We start from the raw sequence: 16,989 nt of genomic DNA, 5'->3' as shown, positions 1-16,989 counted from the left end.
AAAATGACAACGTAAATAGAAATAAAATACATAAAAAATGAACCTAAAAACAATAAAATGCTGTATAATAACACAAAATAAAAAAAACATGAATCCACAAATACATATCAATACGCAATAAATAAACATCATGACAACAATAAACAAAAACAACTGCAAAACTTAAAACTAAACAAAATAATGTCTGTCACAAAATAAAATAAAATTAAGCAAATATGCAACATTATTCATTGGGGTTCTTGTAAAATAAATACATTTTGACTAAATAATCTACATGTTTTTATACATCGATCTCCTCCAAGCCATTTACTAAATAAATAAAACAAAAAAAATAATGGGTTCTAATCTAATGGGTGCTAATCCTGAAATTTCCATGATGTCTTTTTCAAAACCAGTTTTAAAAGTCCATTGTAACCTTTAATTAACAAACGCCGATATATGATGACCTCGGTTAAAGATGGAGACATGTAAATATTATTGGACATCAACCAGTTTTACGAGCGTACATAAAAGTTGAAAGAAAAGTGCCTGTAGCAGGCTAAGAGCTACTCTGAAGCTAACTGAGCCATGACCTTGTAAGATTTATCCCAAAACATCCTCCAGCGGGTGTGTGCTTTGTGTGTGTGGGTACATTTCGGTCTTCCACATTGATTATAAAAACAGGGTTCAGCAAAAGGTGAAGTAAAAGTAAGTAAGATAACTTTAAAAAAAGTAGCATATAAGGAGCACTCCACATAATACAAACAATACACATAACCGGTACATTTAACAATGTGGTTGTCGTTTGTGTAACTGCAATGCATCATGTTGAGGTTGCAGCGCAGTAACCACGTTCACATTTGATGTTGAGATTTTGAGCGTCAAGTGGGGAATATTTAGAAGCATAATAAAAACATAAGGTTTAGGTGTGCGCGCATAGTGTGGTATGCTAATTGGACTCCGTGCTGGCGACTAAAAGTAAGCCTTTTTCCCTCTTGTTTACAAAGACAGCACACGGTGGACATTGAGACTCGGAGAAGCCAATTAGTGCGTGCACCATCGGTGTTTCAACAGCAAATCACTCAGAACACCATTCCAAGACATCTTCAGTGTGGCTTTACACTACAGTCGCTTAATTGACCATGTTCAGTCATGTTTATAGAAGAAGACAGATGCTTCCTGTCACCACTGTGTTTGCACATTGGATGATGCAGCAGGCACTTCATTTTGTGATTTTTTTTTTTTTTTTCATGACCAGTTCAAGTTTTTCTGGTAATTTAAAAGAAGAGCGATCATATTCATTCTGTGTGGAACTGATTAGTTGACTTGTTTCTCAGTTGACTTTACGAAGGCTCTGGCAACGCCTCTCTCCCTCCTGGTGACAATTTAAACATCCATCGAATTTACGTGAGCAGACAGTAACACCTTGCGATCGCCGATGACCAAAAAACTCCTCCTGTTGCCACAAATGTAGAAAATCTCTCATCTTTCACGGTTTGGAATCCTCTCGCCTTTGGATGTATTGATCTCAGACAGCGGCTTGGATTGCGCCTGCCCATTTGGCTACGTGATTGTAGACGACCGTGGAGATAAGAGGGTCTGGAGCTTTTCGTGAGGCCCCCCCACCGATCCCCGACTGCTAAAGCCTGCCTGTTTCACAGATCAATCTGCTCATCTCGGTGTTGCATCTCCACAGGGAGAAGAACGGGGATTTCTCTCTAATAGAGGACACACAAAGAGCCCAAACTCCTTTTTACCCAAGTCAAGAAGATGCGGGCCTGAACACAAAGAGAACTACTGTACATTAATACTATCTTTATAGAATGAATAGAAGAACAGAACTCAGCTATTTTTATAAAAATGAACACGGGTCAATTTGACCCGCAACACAACAGAAAGGGGTGGTCGATGTATCCAAACTACATCACCACACAACATTCAGGCACATGTCAGCGAGCGGACATCAATACTTATTGTCAGTTCACTTTGACAGATTTGGAAATACGTATTGCGTTGTGATATCGATGGTTCATTCTTTTGCAATGGAACTGTGTCATGACGGGCATCATGACATCAATATTCAATGAGGTTCTAATGGTATCATATTGTGACAAAAATGCAATATTGAGATTTGAGATTTGATGCTGCATTATCGGTATGGTATCGTGTCAGACTCCAGTATCATACATCATCATACATCAATATTTGATGGTGGTGTATCGATACAATACAGTGACAGACAACGACACAGGACATTGCAATATCCGAATTTCATGCTGGTGTACTCAAGCTGTATCATGACAGATGTATTGTGCTGTATTGTGTGGATATGATCGATCGAAATATCCATATTTGATGCTGTTGCAATGGCAGGATGCATCAGAATATGATGCTATTGTACTGAGGCTGAATTGTAACACAGATACAGGACGTTCGTTACATTGCACAAGCAGTATGGAATGCTTGTGATGGTAATGCTCGCGTAGTCAAGCTTTATCATGTCAGACAATGGTGCGCTGTGTGATTATATACATTTTTGATCCTGGTATAGGGCTACCGTTTCATGATTTATGTATCGATAATAGAGAGTCCCTGCATCTGCGTCAACGACCTGAGTGTGTTTATGTTTTACAGTTCTACCGACATTCAATAAATGTATGAAACATGCAGCATAGACTGTGGTTCTTCTTTCGCACGTGTGAGGGCATTAGAATAAAGAAGGCTACTGTAAAAACCCTTTAAAAAATAAAACAATCATTTACAAAAATAGACGATATAGTGGTGGCACGGACGATGAACTGCAACATAAGTGAGGAATACAATTGATAAAAAGTGGTACCTGGTTGTAGAGTGCACACACATGCAGAGCCGTGTTCCCGGAAGCGTTTTGGGCGCTCATATCCGCTCCGTAAAACAGGAGATGTTCCAGGTGCTGCACGTGGCCATAGCGGCATGACTGCAAGTATAGGAATCAGTGAAAGTCTGCTTTACGAAATGGCTGAACAAGAGAGCCAAATTGATTTAATAAGATGTCAAATAACTTTTTCAACAGATTTCAGCACAATTGGCAACAGTTGTAAAAGTGGTGGACACTATCATAGTTTGCGCTTCAGATAACTGATGGTTTGCACTATTGAAAATTTGAGAGATCACTGCAAGCACAAAATTAAATTTGAGGAGATGTTAATTGGAAGTGTCAGTGGAAGAGGCCAAAAAACATATTACTGTGAAATCTATTGCTTCAAGAATTTCAAGTAAGCCAGCCACCTTATAAAAGACATGTTTTGTTTGATTTATTCCTCTTTGAGTGTGTGGGAATTGAATGGATCTGCCCATTGTGTCTAATATTGTATTTAAAACTTAGGACATCACACCTGAAAAAAAGCTCGGGAGATGCCAGTACCAAAGTCAAAGTGAACTGAAATGACCCAGATGCAAGGAAATACAGAGTTGAAAGTAGTTTTGTCAAAGGTGATATGGCATGACTCCTTCTTGTGACTGGTTCCAAATCAGACCTTACAGAAGCGGTATTTAAAGACACAAAATCATCTACCTCAATTTGTCTCGGACATCGTTTAGCAGATGCAATTTTGGGTGCCCATGGTTCGGAGATCAGCTTCCACATCATGAATAATCAGTTTTGGAAGCGTTTCTGCACATGTAAACCTTCAGTAAAGAAGCCCATACAGTATAGAATTTACGAACAGCACTTGCACGTAAGTCACCTGGTGTATCTCCTGCCAGCCGTTCTCGTCTATGCAGCCGACCTGTGCATGGTCGTGCAGCAGCAGCTCGCAGCAGTAAGGGTCTCCTCCCACCATAGAGCTGTGGTAGAGGGGAGTTAGCCCCCGACTGTCCTTGTAGTCCGGAGATGCGCCCAAGTCTAACAGCGTCTGTGGGATATGGGGGCGGGGAGGGGGGGGGGGTTGTTGTGGAAGCTTCAAGCAAGTGTCATGTTCATGTTAAAGCTTTAAAGGTAATGGGGCTGGACAAGGCTTGTAATAAGAACAATTCTGTCTTGCGACTGACAACTGTATGGTGTATGGCCAAATCTGGACCCCCACATCATTTTATGTGGCCTTCAAAAGCCAATCAAACATGTCAACTTCCATAATACTTCCTAAAATCTGTACCAAAATTTAAAATTCTCGGATGTAATAAATAAAGAGATAGTGTACACCTTTTCCTGTTCCCGAACCCCTCATTACAGTAATTTAAATAGTTGAAAAACAATCATTACACTTGACTTCTTTATATGGTTTCACATGGAGGGAAATGGTAACTACTGGTTTTTGTTAAGCGCTTTGTTACAGCTGCAGCTGTTGTGAAAGCACTATATAAATCAGGATGAAATGTATTGTATTGTATTTTCCCCACTATAAGGCGCACCTAAAAGTATTCCATTTTCTCAAAAGCCGACGGTGCACCTTATAATCCGATGTGCCTTATATGTGGATCAATGTTCTGATTTCAAATGTTCTGTAAAGTGCTTTGTTACAGCTGCAGCGGTTGTGAATACAGTGTAATGTATTGCATTACTTTTAGTATAGCTCTATCTAGTGGCTGAATAATGCAACCGCAACCACTATTGCAGCTTGTCTTCTATGCGCCTCATAATATGAAACCCTATATATGAAACCAGTTTTTAAAAAGGCCATTCGTTGAAGGTGCGCCTTATAATACGAAGCGACTTACAGTGCGGAAAATACGGGACAATGTGGCCCCTGACAGAAATGAGTTTGAGACCCCTGATCTATAAAGTCCATGAATTATATGTACAAAACCTTTTACCCTCTTAGAAGGTACAGCAACAGCATTTTTCCCAACTAATAAAAATATAACAATGATGGAATTCAGGTGTAAGCAGGTTAAGGATATTTTGAAGGGTACCTTTTTCTTTTTCGCTACAGATTGCTATTCATGTTTCTTTCACTAAATTGTTCAGCTCAGACGTCATCCATTAAAACAACACAAAGCTTGTCCATATCCTGTGCACAAAATAACAAAAAGAGAATCAATGGCCTACTGTGGTAGGAAAAAAAAGTTTTGGAAATCAATTAAATGAGTCATGCATGTGATTTGAGTCAGCACAGACGGACGTCGTACAAGAGCCGTCAGTAAATGTCACATCATTCAGAGATGACGCGCTAAGCTTCATATGGAGCAAAATTGCTCAAGCACACTCCAGCGGAGGAAATTGCCCGCTCGCAAACCCCTGTTCTGCCAAATTGGCCCAGTGAGTCTATTGTTGTGGAGAAATGAATGAAAGAGATGAGTCACCCTTTCTGCTGCCATGACAGTGAGAGTTCATGGTGGGTGATACATTCCAGACCTACCCGCTACAGAAAGACCATATACAATACTTTTTTTAAACGGATAGCTTTACCGTTTCCACGCAGTAAAACTGATTCAAACACACTTCAACTGGTTAAAACACCGAAGATTTTAAGATAAGAGCCGTCATTTGGACAGTTTTATACTTTGACTTTAGGCCGGGCACTGTAACCAGCAGTGCTTTGGCAAATAGTGAACAGCTGTTCACAAATGAAACGTCACGCTGCTTAATGCCGCTCCCAGCTGAGGTTTACAGTCAAACTAAAAAAAAAAACTGAATTATATGTAAATAACCAAACAACTGAACTGCTAGCTTAATGTTAACATATAATGCAAACTGCCCTTGACATACTAGGCTTTACCATTGATATTTGCAATTTGGTGGAGCAATACAAGTGGACGGTGTGTGATGTCGGCAAGCTACGCGTGAATGTCTAGAAATGAGCTGCGGCCAACAGCAGCTCTGACATGAGTGTGCTCATTGCGTTTATGTGCTTTACTCTCAACCGTTCAATAAACTGTTTAAAAAAAATGGATGTCTGCCACAGACAGATGAATACACTCCTCAAAAAAAAAAAAATAAATTCTGCGTAAACACTGTGTTGTGTGTGCATGCTTGTGCCACTCACAATGAGTGCGGTGTGGTTCTTGCTGCGCACGGCCTTGTGCAGTGAGGTGATGCCGTCTTTTGTTCTGAAGTCCAGATGAGCGCCGCCGCTCTTCAGCACCTTGATGAGTTCCGCACATCCCTCCAGCTGCACCGCCAGCGTCAGAGGGCATTCTACACCATGAAGGCACAAGGATGCAAATAAGCAAAACAACAACATATACAGTATGTCATTTTATTCCTCAAATGTCAACTAAGAATAAATTGACCTATTTTTTGGCTTACTATAAAATATTCTTTAGGCCTCCATAGAAAAGGCCAGTAGTTCTCAAACTTTTTACGAGTACAGCGATGCCTTAAGATAAAAATGAATTTTATTTTGTGACCATGCTTGTTCTATACATTGAAACACATGTATCTGAAATCAACATATTCCATTGAAATGTATTGAAATTCCATAAATTTGCTCCTGCTTCCAACCCCGCCCCCCAAAAAAATGTTTTTGTTTAATCTGAAAAAGAATACTCTGTAATACTGCACTTTAGAAAAACTTACAGTGATAACATTGCAAAATAGAACGCAAATAATTAGTTTTTGCCACATTTTTTGTTTCATCAACGGCCATTTTTCTGCTCTGACATTGGCCACCAAGGGTTAGTATATTACAGACGTATGGATATAAATGGAGCTGGTGAAATCTCTCCAGTAGGCTGCAGTAATTCTACTCTGTTCATCATAGAATATTAAAAACTACAGGCCTGTGAGTATTGTTATAGTACAGAGCCTGTTGACATATGCTGCTCCACTGCTAATGTTCAAATATCTGTTGCTTGAAGGGTTATAAATCCGATGCCATTTGTTAGCCTGTCGATGACATTTTCCATGATGTGTTAGCATTAAGCTAGCATACTTTAAGACAAAGTCATTTCGTTGTTTTAATGTAAAAAATACGTCATTATTTTTGTTTAATGTTTAGTTTGTCTGTAAACTTCAACTGAGAGTGGCAACCAGCTTGAAGACTCTTTCTAAAGAATTGTTCACGATCTGACGAACTGCATCTTGTTTGTAAATTGAGTTGAGTTTGAGTATTAAAATCTAGTAGCGTAGCAGACCTCAGTTTTCAACAAAAATTAGACGGTTTTAATCCTAAAAGTGTATTAAAAAATGTAAACCAGGGTAAGAGTAAACACAGTTAGAACATAATAAAAACTATATATTAAATGATTCCATTAACATGTATTGCACATAAATGTTAAATCAAATCTGTACCTTCACGTTTAAAAACAAACAGCTCTTGGAAGATTAAATGAAAATGTATTGACAAAAAAATTTAAATACAAAAGAACTGTACTATGGTGGTAATAGAAATGAAGAACCAAAATAATGCAAAACTGCACTTTGAAGCAACCTAACAGCAGCAAGATTAACTACATGCTGTTGGCGTTCACACAAAGTATTCTCCCTTTCCCGCTTGAAGATTTACAGGTCACCAAGCATGCGAATTTCTGTCAGGCATGGACAAACACTTGGAATAAACATGAGGAGATTAGGAAAGAGTTCAAGCCATCTTTATTCAAGGTGTCTTTTGCTAAATGGAATGATTGACATGACCATTTAGATGAGGCCTCAGCTTCACAAAGATGCTCAGACACCAGCAAATATGCACATATATCTCAAAGTATGTTTTGTTAATTCTCTAAGTCTTGACATATTTTTAGGTGATTGGGGTTTTGTTTGGGGTCACCAATGTAGCCCCCAAGGACTACATGAATAGCCCGAGGGCCTGTTCGAAATAAAGTTCAACAGTAATGGGACATTGTGATTTTCTATGAATGATGTTGAAGTGATCGTTTGAAAATGTAGAGAGCGGTAGAGACTTAAAAAAAAATCAATAAAGTACTGCATATTGATACGTGTTCGTTTCCTAATCATTGTGACAAATCATTTAGATGGTGTGTCTTCACCAAATGAAGAGCATTAATTACACTGGACCACATGTGTCCCAAAATGCATTTTTTATGCTGATTTTAAAAATATCTTGCACAACAGGTTTTGAAAATATTTTTAAAATGTATTTATTTATTTATTTTTCAGTTTGACTTAGAAAAGCTTTTGCAATCCGGATTTCACCGTGCATTTTAATCTATGGCTCTTTCAGAAAAAGATTCGACATGTTGTTGAACCAAAACTGTAATTCATAAATATTTCCATAACTTCAGATTTAATATGGAATTTCTTTTCAAAGATATACCAATGAAATGCAGTGGCAGGTGTGTATAAAATGATTCAATATGTTTACATTTGAATGACTTTCATGGTCATAACGGCCCTCTGAAGGAAATGATGTGGCCTGCGATCAAAATGACTTTCACATCCTGGGCCCTGACCTATGGGTGTATTCAAGAAAAGGAGCAAGTGTACATTACTGACTTTTAATTCCAACTTCCTCACCTCCTGTGTCGGGATCGTGAAAATTGGGGTCCAAGCCTTTTTCCAGAAACCGGGAGACCTTTTCGATGCTCCTCTGCTGCACATACTCCATGAACTTCTTCAGGTTGGCCTAATGGAGGGAGACAAGGGAGCGAGGAGGGAAACGGGTTGTGGTGGGGTGGGTGGAGGGGCAGAAGGAAGAGACAGCTGTGATTGGCCCACGGCAGACTTGTGTGGCTGACGCCGTTTAATAATGCAGCGGCGAGATGAAAGCTTAATTCGCTGCGCTACTCTTTGCCAGCGCGTGAAGGCTTTATGTCTCTTCTGTCATCATATCAAACAAATGGAGCGTGCGGCCGTAGATAAGCTTGCGACAAAGACAACGGGAGGCAAAAATGTCAGGCGAGTTAACATGGGAATAAAGTTTTATTTACGCTTCCAATGTTGAAAAACGAGGAGCACGGAATCCTATTTGTTAGCATGCCTCGGGGTTTTACTATGGCTTCCTCTGACATTCGAACAAAAAACATGCATGATAGGTTCATGGAGGATTAAATTGGCCATAGGTGATAAAGTGAGATTTTTGTAAATTTGTGCCTTGTGATTGGTCGGTGACTACACCCCGTCCCTCGCCTGAAAGTCAGCTGGATTAGGCTCCATCTCACCAGGGAACTCTAATGAGGACAAGTGCCACAGAAAGTGGATGAATGTGTGCTTGTATTATGTCCACTAAGTCATTTTTAGTAGGAAAAAGTCTTGTGACACATTGGTAGCATTCCAAGAAAGTTGCAATGTCACAATGTGAGGGGAAAAAATAATTACAGGAAAAGTTGCACTATTATAAGCAATTTATTTTTTCTCTTGAGAAATAAGTCAAAAAATTAAGAAAAAATCATGTTAAAATAAAATTGGAGGGTTTTTTTGTTTTGTTTTGTTTTTTTGTGAATATGCTGCTTTTTGGTGAGTAATCTGTTCCAAAAAGTCTGACTAAAGCCAAACCATACAAAACAAAGCAATATGTCCATCCATAAAAAAATTATGTGAATACACTTAATTTGTTCCACATACCAAAAATATTAACAAAGGAAATACATTCACTGGAAAATATCTGTAGTTGAACATGCAGAAACCAATTTGAAATAAACCAGTGACCAAGGAAATAGCTCAGTTAACATTAGTCATGGTCCTTATTAGCATGATTCTACTGCAACAACAAAGTACGGTAAGTAGGCTCGCTCAGTTGGTAAGATCTCGGCAGTGCAAAAAGTGCAGCACCCGGCTGACAAAATACAAAGTGAACAAAAATACAGACAGAGGAATCACCTTGACAGGTCAGGTCCACATAGCAAATAAACCACAATAGGGCAGATACGTCAATCATGCAATGCCGCATCATGACACTTTCAAAAGCCTTACAGGAAAATGCTCAAGAAAGTTATCCATATGCATCAACGGCTTTTTCTGGTAAATAGATTTTAAAAAATTGGTAGAAAACCAAATCTCATGAAAACTGGTGTATATAAAAACCTATGTTCCACTGTCCATGTTTGTGTGTGCGTGTGTGTGTGTGTGTGTGTGTGTGTGTGTGTGTGTGTGTGTGTGTGTGTGTGTGTGTGTGTGTAAAACCCTGTGACTGATGGGCGACCAGTCCGGTGTGTGTGCAGCCGGTCTCAAATTCAACTGAAACAGACTTCAGCTAACTGACATGAGGACAAGTGTGAGCAAAAAATGGACGTAAAAGGCATTTCAGTCAGCAAGCATGAAGAGTTCACCAACAAATACACGCAAGTCCACTTTGTTTTGACATTCATGATAGATGCAAGCTCACAAAGGAAGCTTTCCAAATGGCGTTAACGCCAAATGAAACAAGAAGTTTTGATTATCAAATCAGGATGAACTGTGACATCCCCTTGAGCAAATACTTATTTTATCATGAACTCAACTTTCACAACCAATGCACTCAAGGCTTGCAGCTCCACGCCCTAACGCTTTCAATGAGTGAGAATCGATAAGGCGCTCACCTTGTGCAGCATCGTCTTTTTCGCGCACTTCCTCTCTTTAATTCCACTTCACACAAGCTGCGTTTGTCTTCACGCAGCCCTGCCTGCCTCTACACGCCGGTACATCCTCCCCGCACCCCCACAACAACATGTGCCCCGGCCCCCCTCGATGACACGTCGCCACAAGCCACCAACGACGGCTACACTCACTATCTCCAGGCGAGTGAGAGAAATACGCTGGAGCCTTTTTTCTTTCTTTCCCCTTCTTCCTCCCCCTCCTGCTATCTTCAGATGTTGGCAGGTGCAGTTGTTATGGCGATGGGATACTAAGACAGCTCGCGAGTGGGTAAAGTGCAATTGTGGCGGTCTTTGTGAACGTAGTGCAGCTGGGTCCACAGGTTTACAACAGTTTTGACATATGACATTTTTGGGGATGTGGACAGCGCGTAGGTGGCCCTGTGGTTGACTGGTTAGTGCGTCGGCCTCACAGTGCAGAGGTGCAGGGTTCGATTCCTGCTCCGGCTTTCTTCTGTGAAGTTTGCATGTTCTCCCTATTCCTGCGTGGGTTTTCTCCAGGTACTCCGGTTTCCTCCCACATTCCAAAAATATGCGTGGCAGGCTAATGGAACACTCTAAATTGTCCCTCGGTGCGAGGGTGAGCGCAGATGGTTGTTTGCCTCTGTGTGCCCTACGATTGGCTGGCAACCGGTTCAGGGTGTCCCCTGCCTCCTGCCCGAAGACTGCTGTGATAGGCTCCAGCACGCCCCGCGAGCCTTAAATTCAGATTAAAAACAGTAGGAAATAAACTGAAAATTGAGAAAATAATAAACTAAAAACAAAATATCAACAAAAACAAATACAAAATAAAAAAAATAAATAAACAAAATAAAAAATTGACTTGGTTTCATCAAAACCAATCATATTAAGAATGGGTTTCATAGCCTATAAATATGCTGGATATAACTTGCTACAATTTAAACTCTACATGAATAATATCTGAAAGGCATTCTTTTCACTTGTCTATTATGTTCAGTGAAAGATGTAAATGTATCGATCACATTTACATGTTCCCCATATTTAAGGGAGTGAGCATCTGTGCCATTATATTTCAGACACTGTTAAGGTGGATGAAGATGATTCGTACTAATTCGTTTTTTCTGAGGAAAACACAATCTCGATTTTAATGAAGGTCTGACAAGAAACACACACATGCATTTGTAAAGGGGACTGGTCTCACTAGTGGGAAATCAATGCCTAACACAGGAAGTTGAAAGCAGTAAGAGCAGAGCGCTGCATCAATCATGCCGTAAGGGGATGGCGGCCTGGGAGTCAATTGAGCTCATAGAACACGAGCAGGAAATGGACGTGTGCCAGAGCACCAGCCATATTAAAAAAAAAATAATAATAATAAATTAAAAAACCTTTTTAAATAAATAAAGGTCGCTGCTTTCATCACTGAACATGCAATAGCATAGATGGCCTTATTGCACTGGAGAACAAATCAATGTTTTATTAGCAGCCTTTGGCCATTTTGCTGTTTACTCACTTCAGTGTGCCTTTGGTGTGGAAATAACTTGCTAATAGTCACATGCGCTGTGTAACTACACAATTGCAGCGGAACCTGTAAATTCGCCTCTCGTGAGGCAACCGCTGTCATGCATGAAAATGAATTTACTGTGAATTTTTTTTTTTTTTTCATCATTTGGAGTAAAGAATGTTACCAAGCGGCCCGGTAGTCCAGTGGTTAGCACGTCGACTTCACAGTGCTGAGGTACCGGGTTCAATTCCAGCTCCGGCCTCCCTGTGTGGAGTTTGCATGTTCTCCCCGGGCCTGCGTGGGTTTTCTCCGGGTGCTCCGGTTTCCTCCCACGTTCCAAAAACATGCATGGCAGGCTGATTGAACACACTAAATTGTCCCTAGGTGTGTGTGTGAGCACGCATGATTGTTCGTCTCTGTGTGCCCTGCGATTGGGTGGCAACCGGTTCAGGGTGTCCCCCGCCTACTGCCCGATGACGGCTGGGATAAGCTCCAGCTCCCCCCGCGACCCGAGTGAGGATTAAGCGGTTCGGAAAATGGATGGATGGAATGTTACCAAATGAGATTATTGAGCAGCTTATTATTTCTCCAAGTTCAATAAAATGTAAAAAAAAAACCGTTCTATCACATCAACGTAATTTTTATAATTGTAGGTGACGTAATCGCCAATTAAATTGCATAAGGCGCGCCTCCCCTATAGGAGGCTGCCATGTTTGGCCACCATCTTTCTGCTACTGATACTCAAAGGAGACAAATGTAGTGAACGTTGTTCCTCAACATCAACACGACAGAATGGGTAACAAATACAATGCCCTCCGTAAACTTGGAATAAAGTCATTTGCGATGACATTTTCTTGCACCTCTGCTGAAGAAATGGGTGGTAGCCTTGCGAAATATAATCTCTCTGAGGCACGGGAGTTCACATGTTTCAAAATGCAACACTTCAGAGCTGCTTCATCTGTGGCTTTGACATGATCGTGTCTCTGCTATCACTTGAGAATTGTGAATCTTCACCCAGCCTAGGTCCAGGTTGTGAGCAGATATATTCTTATTTTGTCACTTCAGGAAGGTTTGCTCACAGACACTTTTTGGAAAATTGGCAGTTCATTTCCTTGACTGAGTTGGCAGGGACCCATCTATTTGTATACACACTATTAAAGTCCATTTTACATAACATTCACCCTTTAAAATGTAGACTCCCACTTCCCCAAACTACTCTTCACTTTTTGAGCAGGGCTGGCTTTGATAGTTTATTTTGGTCGCTGCGGAACAATGTTGCACAGATGGCTGCGAATGGGCCCACATATCTCGCGAAAAATATCTTCTGAAGACAAACAGCAAACCATGAAGTCTGCACTCTTCCACATTTTTTTGGAAATGGGGGATGTTTCCTGAACACAATTCAGCAATATTAATACATATAGTGATTTCATCAATTCCTTTTCTTAACCGCTTTGTCCTCAAGGGCATCACGGGCGTGCTGGAGCCTATTCCAGCTGTCTTTGCGCAGTAGGCGCGGTACACCCTGAACTGGTTGCGAGCCAATCGCTGACATACATTGATTTGAAAAATGTAAACGCTGGATTTCAACTGCATGGTTTACAAACACACACATTGGGATAGTTGGGATATGCAAAAAAAAAAAAAAAAAAAGAAAGACATGGAATGGGGGGATTATATTATGATGTGGATCAAAATTGGATGTATGCCAATGTGAGAACAGCGTGAATTTTTGTAATGTGTTTTTCAATTGAAAACTGTTGGTCAACATTTTTTTTTTCACAGAATGTTGATTTAATTTGAGTGTGACTATTTAAAGTCATGAACTACTACATATCATGTGGGAACAATTTATCCTTTGACACATTCATTGAGGCCATTTTCATGCCAATCAAGACCTTGGTTTTAAATTCATTGATTCAATGCATTTTAAGACTTTCTTAAGATTTTGGAGAAACTTTGTCCTCAGTAGGCTGCGTTTATATTAGTCATTCTTTGCAAAGGATATAGAATATATCCCTGCGAAATGAATGTCTACATGTTTTGCTCCAGTGTTCTCAAGTGTGCTCAAATATCCGCTGCTTAAAGGGTTATAACAATGTTGTTACTGATGCTTTGCATTCTGGAAATAGAAATGACCAAAAAAAAATGGCCAATCTTTAAGAGCACACTAAAATTGAACACATCCAGCATTTCATGATGCTGGATATTGGGAAGCAACAACCAACGTGCCTCATTTGCTCCCCTCACAGCCTTTTTACTGTTTTTTTTTTTTTTTTTTTTTTTCCCCTACTCAGTGGGCAGTCGAATACGGGCTTGTGCATTCATGCGGCGCATATGTGTAACGTACATACACTAAGTGTGTCAAACACTCGCACTGGCCTATATTGACACTCATTACAGGACGGCCGCTTCGCCTCTGGTGCCTCGCAGCTGGCGGGCACAGGTGAGTAGTCATTGGTGAGGATGCTCATGTGGACCTTTTCACCATGATGTCACACAGACTGGACATCCAGGTGGCAAAAACTCAACACGTCTGTGGCATCATTTTCAGTTTCTACCACCCGGAAGTACATGGGGCCTACTTAGAAACATTCTGAAAATGTCAATACGTGCGCTATTGCGAGATGTGTGGCCAAAATGTGAGCGCAGGAGGACGGACGTGCTGCTTCCAAACGCAACGAGACAGACTAAACATTTGGGCAAGAAGAGCTCCGGCTTTGAGTGTGAGCCCACAAATACACAAAGCCCTGCTGTCAAGCCAGCAAGACGGATTGAGGCTATGATTACGCAACAACCATCTGACCAAAGTTTTGGGGAAAAATATGCCTCAAAGTTCTGTGAGGGGCCCCACGCAGTGAGGGAAATCAAAATAATTGTTTACTGCTCTTACAGTGTTTGCTGGACTCCAGGTGATCAACACAATGCACGGCCGGCGGACATAACGATATCTCCATCAACAATCCGAACCAAATGTCTGTCATAGTACAGAGACTCTCGTGGGGGAGGCAACACTCACACAGTGGTGCACCCAACCAGCTGTCAGATCCGCCACCCTACATTTGTCTCCGAAATAACCAACGCCGGTCTAACTATGATCTGCCGCAAAGTTGTGCCGCCTGCTACACAGCATTTATGCTGTTGAAGAAAATAGAGTGAGAGTCAAGAAACACAAACACAAATTGAGAACACCCACAATTAAGCTGTTGTAGGCCCCCACTCACGGCCAGACTGGAAGTCCTGATGGCACTTACATACGTTATTTTTCTCCCTCGCTATTCCATCTTTTGGTAATCTGCATGCACTCGGAGTTTACAACGAGGAGCTCTAAAGCGGCCACACCAGAGTCAAATCCCACCTCCTGACTATTCTACATGACATGTGATCACTCTCAGACAACAACAGGGCACTCTAACATCAGGAAAACCCACACGAGCATGGGGAGAACATGAAACATTCACACAGAAAGGATGGCACCGCATGGTGTGATTACAACTCTCATTACACACACATGTATATCGAACTGTAGCTGGTTCGTGAAGCTTGCACACTCGCTCCCTCTTTCTCGCTCTCTGTTGTATGTTGCTGCCCTCAGATTGTGAATTTTTATAATCTCCGCTATCCATATCTAACAGGATTATATTGTAATGCTCCCTACAGCAGAAAAGACCAATACACTCAATGAGAGCTTACGGACTTCATTCCGATGAATAGGATGTACTTTGTGAGGGAAAATCTTTAACCTTTTACACATTATGGTGCCAAACAAATCTTTTTTTTTTAATTTCTTTTTTGGGGGGGCATAATCTAAACCCCAAAACCCTTAAGTGACGCTTTATATAAAAAGCACTGGAAGCTACAGTATGACATTTGTGGTCCTCATTCACACACGTGCGCACACACACACACGCACACACACACACGCACACACACACACACACACACACACACACACACACACACACTGATTCATAATTCATTGCACTAAGATGGACACACTGGATGTATCATTCATGAGTGCAGAAAGAAAACATTCCCCAACGTTAAAAAAAAAAAAGTGTTGTTACTATAGCAACAGCATCGACAGCGTCATTAACCATAAATGTTACATTTCACCTCAATAGCACGTGTCTGGTAAAGATTTGAACTCAATATTCCGAACAAAAATATGAATGAAACACTTTAGTTTGTGGTCTGATTTACATGCGCGCACACACAAACATTCTCTCTCTCTCTATTTTATTTTATTTATTTTTTTTGTTCGCCAACATCAGATTCGCTCCCGCTAGAGCGAAGTGAAGAAATAATGGAGCGACTAAGGCCTTGTGAAACCCTAGCACGTGGCAAATAGAGCCGTAGTTGGTGATTCCGATCAATCAGACACATTCTAGCTCCAGTTGTCACTCGGTAGGCCATGCACCTTAAAGGCACACTTCCTTTCCAAAAGAGGACACGTCTGGCTCACTGACTGCTCAAACCACCAACGAGACGGGGAGTAGAAGTGTCACTTTGCCTGCACTAACAACTAACAAACAAAGAAAAAAAAAACAAGAACAAAACAAAACAAGAAAAAAACCCCAACCCCAGCTGCTGGAAAGTTTGAGTGGTTTTGAAATGATGACTTTTTAAAACAGTGGTGCACCGTGAAACCAGTAGCCAGCTCACGCCTATTATTCAGCCATTAAAATAAAAGAAAGCACAGGGCAGCCAAAGCACAGAAAAAAAAGCAGCACAATAAGGTTAGCGGCACAGTACGCAATTACATAAGTAAACTTGCCATCCAACCTCAGTGGCTTTGCTCCTTGCAGCTCTCTCCAAACGCAGCATCACAATGCCTCCTGAGTAATCCTTTTCAAAAAAAGGTGCTGGAGCAATATGCGATGTATTATGTTTATGGACAGTATAGATGGGCAAATTATTTTTGCTGCTATTCCTGGCAAGCCAGAATACAGTCCAGTGTTAGCTGGCAGTGTTGGCTTGATTAAAGGCCACAACAAAGCACAGAGCCTCTTTGCCACTCAGCGCCACACACACACACACACACACACACACACACACACACACACACACACACACACACACACACACACACACACACCCAA

General features: G+C 40.9%; 1 protein-coding gene across 11 annotated transcripts in view; it reads right to left on the bottom strand.

The window, feature by feature from the left end:
* Window positions 1–16,989, bottom strand: part of shank3a (SH3 and multiple ankyrin repeat domains 3a) — a 134,522-nt gene that overhangs the window by 75,207 nt on the left and 42,326 nt on the right. For all 11 annotated transcript variants that reach the window (XR_002166495.1, XM_019857173.1, XM_019857177.1 and 8 more), the window contains 4 exons: window positions 8,372–8,480; window positions 5,943–6,094; window positions 3,705–3,872; window positions 2,819–2,935 (listed from right to left, as the gene is read on the bottom strand). Coding sequence is in view for 10 of the 11 variants with exons in the window: in XM_019857173.1 (XP_019712732.1) it covers window positions 2,819–2,935; window positions 3,705–3,872; window positions 5,943–6,094; window positions 8,372–8,480 (546 nt within the window). In the remaining variant the exon portion in view is untranslated. The remainder of the gene's footprint in view (window positions 1–2,818; window positions 2,936–3,704; window positions 3,873–5,942; window positions 6,095–8,371; window positions 8,481–16,989) is intronic.

This window comes from Hippocampus comes, unplaced genomic scaffold (genome assembly GCF_001891065.2).
Source record: "Hippocampus comes isolate QL1 unplaced genomic scaffold, H_comes_QL1_v1.1 scaffold186, whole genome shotgun sequence".
Taxonomy (NCBI): Eukaryota; Metazoa; Chordata; class Actinopteri; order Syngnathiformes; family Syngnathidae; genus Hippocampus; species Hippocampus comes.
Note: the sequence above shows the minus strand (reverse complement) of the source record. Positions and strands in the feature narration are given on the sequence as shown.